The 2,819-nt window shown below is 43.8% G+C and overlaps 1 protein-coding gene across 2 annotated transcripts in view; it reads left to right on the top strand.

Annotated features, from left to right (window-relative positions):
- The first annotated feature begins 259 nt into the window (after nt 1-259).
- The window catches only part of EYA3 (EYA transcriptional coactivator and phosphatase 3), a 29,246-nt gene continuing 26,686 nt past the window's right edge, over nt 260-2,819 (top strand). For both annotated transcript variants that reach the window (XM_010142254.1, XM_010142253.1), the window contains exons 1-2: nt 260-292; nt 1,646-1,689. In XM_010142254.1, coding sequence (XP_010140556.1) covers nt 260-292; nt 1,646-1,689 — 77 coding nt within the window. The remainder of the gene's footprint in view (nt 293-1,645; nt 1,690-2,819) is intronic.

Below are 2,819 nucleotides of genomic sequence, written 5' to 3'. Positions count from 1 at the left end.
GTGTGTATCTTGGAAGCTTAAAGCTAAACCCCTTGTTTATGGAATCTTTCCTTACCTTAATTTTGTATTTACTTGGGACATGGCAACACGAGTTTAGAAAGCTTGTGGGTGGAATATGTTACGATTGACGTTCTCTGATAGCCTAAATGATTAGCCCCCCCAGAAGTACATAAAGCTGTGATCCCCTTTTTTTGACAGGCTTTGAAGACTGCCGAGGAACACACGACTGACTCAGTTACGCGTTAAAATAGTAATACCCATGGAAGAGCCACAAGACTTGCCCGAACAACCAGTAAGTACATTTTAAAGGGCTAAAAATGAACCTGTAGAACAAACTGGGTATCTCACACATTCATTATACGGTGACTTTAATTAATAACGGAAAATAAAGCTTGTACTTAGTATGTTTATCTAGTCATGAAAACTGATTTTGCTGTTAGTAAAATATGTTGTACAGTTAATTTACTACAATCGTCCAGGCAATAGTAGTGAAAGGAATGGTTATATGTGCTTCAACTATAGTATTGCTACATGAAATAATTACTTGTTAAGCTCAGACTATTTCAAGCCTGTTCCAGAGAAGTTAAAATTCACTATTTTATTGTCAGAAGCAGCATGCTGGTTATTACAGGGTATATACATACCCTTTAATTCTTCTAGTGCCTGAGATCTTGAAAAGGTCCCATGGTCCAGCAGATCCATAGGGGGAAAACATCTTTTTTGAGTTAATGGAACAGTGTGTTTGAGTAGGAAAACATGTCTTAGGTTAAAGGCTGCTCTGCAGACTCTTACTGGTTTGCAGTGCTGGCTTATCAGCTTAGGAGCGGGTGACTGAGTTCCAGGGAAGTGCTGGAGCACCTGCTGCAGGACAGTAGGATGCTGAAAGGCTTTGAGGGCTCCATGGATGGGCACAGCTGTGCTCTGATAACTCAGTGTCCCGAGGGAGCTGGGGGAACACTGGTCTGCATTCCCTTAGTGTTGTAGTTAACGTCATCTTGAGGTGGGGGAGACTGATGCAGCTCCTTTAGCCCTGGAGCTGGTGGCAGTGGAACCAGAAGCAGCGTGTGTCCTGGCCAAGCAGGAGCAGGGCTTGTGAGGAGTTGGGGAGGCTGTGGTGCTTTCTGTTGTATGATGCCCTGTACAGGAGCTGGATCCTGCTGGCCACCAACAAACCAGAGTAAATGCTGTGGGGTTTACTTGGAAATGAAAATCAGAACTCCTAGTTTGTTACAGAAAAAATATTCTAGTTCCTGTCTTTATAGAATATTTAAATAAAGGGGAAAAAAACAAAGGACTCAGTTTATAGCAGTTGTGCTGAACCTATGCAGAATAATATTTTCTTCGAATTTGTGGCTGTTTTATTCAATTTCTATAAAACTGTCTCGATCAGCCATTTGTAGCTGTGTATCCCATCAAAAACCACAGCAAGCTGGCCAACGCGTTCAGCGTTAGCTCCTGTTTTCCAGTGGGGAAGCAGCTCATTTTGGGATGGAGAGCCCATGGTTGCACGGGCTCACGCCAGAGTCCAGCGTGAGGCTTTCTGTGCTGAGACGCTGCTGCGGGATCCGCCGGCGGAGAGCTGCTTGTGGAGATCCTGGCAAGGACCACTCACAGCAGCCATGTCCGAATGGTTTTCTCTTTGCAGGTGAAGAAAGCCAAGATGCAGGAATCCAGAGAACAAAGCTTGAGGTACGTCGCCTTGATTTTAGCGTGGAACAGTTGATCCTGTTCATTTATCATTATAAACTTTGATTTTAGAAGCTCGTCTCTCGTTTTGTTTTTCACAGAGAGGGTAGATATAAGTCAGTTATGTATTTAATTTTGAGATTAAGTTCCCATTAGTAAAATAATTAATTGGCCTTTTGATGTTAAGCTTTTGTAAAAGTGGCTACAAAGAGTCTTCATTGTATGCTCTTTGTCATGGAATCCGATGAGACTGTCGTGTTCTGCACAGAACATACGTTTATTCTGGTGAGACTTAGAATATTTTAATAATACCTGTGCCGTGATTGTCAGCACATCTGTGTGGATAACTGTGCTGAGAAATTAAACCCTCTTGTCTTGGTGGCCTCTTTAAAGCTGCTTTAGCCTCGTTAGGTGCTTTCTGCTGCATTTAAGAGTTAGTCACTATTGTTACATACGGTCAAAATAGTTGTATGAGGGTTTCTGCTGCTGCTCTCAGTAGTAGCAAATGCTGTGAAGAAATACTTCCTCTTGGAGGCTCTGACAGGCCAGTGTGAGTGAGGAGGAAACGCTGCATGGGCCATTCCTGCAGGGGTGGTCGTGGTGCACTGAAGCCCTGAATGGGGACATCAGTATGTATTAAAAAAATAAAAAGGCAGGGAATACTTTACCAGGAAACAGCAAGTGAGCAGTGTGCAAGGTTCATTTGATGTCTAAAAGTGAGAAATCTGAGCTAATCACTGCGAGCTCCCTTTCTAGCTGGTGCGAGGGGAGATGAACCACCTCCTGGGAGGACTTGTTCTCCCTGCTGGCTGCTGAGGAGCTGAGAGCAGCACGGGCAGGCCTGAACCTGCCAGGGTGCATAGTGTGGGTTCTCCTGCAGCCCCAGCGCACCAGTAGCCTCAAGATTAGAGTGTGACGTCCTTGTGTAGTATTGAGAAGTAGATCAGGGGGGAGGGAGAAAATTGAATATTCTGTTAAAATTTTCTGTCTCTAGTTTGCCAGGGGTCTATGTGATTTTAAGTTTGACCTATGGAATAGTTTAAAATCATTTATTAGACCTGTTTCTCCTCAGGAACATGATTTTCAGCTGATGACGGTACTCTGGCTGTATTTACTTTAGCTGGATGGTGGAA

The sequence above is a fragment of the Buceros rhinoceros genome, unplaced genomic scaffold (assembly GCF_000710305.1).
Source record: "Buceros rhinoceros silvestris isolate BGI_N320 unplaced genomic scaffold, ASM71030v1 scaffold3848, whole genome shotgun sequence".
Lineage (NCBI taxonomy): Eukaryota > Metazoa > Chordata > Aves > Bucerotiformes > Bucerotidae > Buceros > Buceros rhinoceros.
Note: the sequence above shows the minus strand (reverse complement) of the source record. Positions and strands in the feature narration are given on the sequence as shown.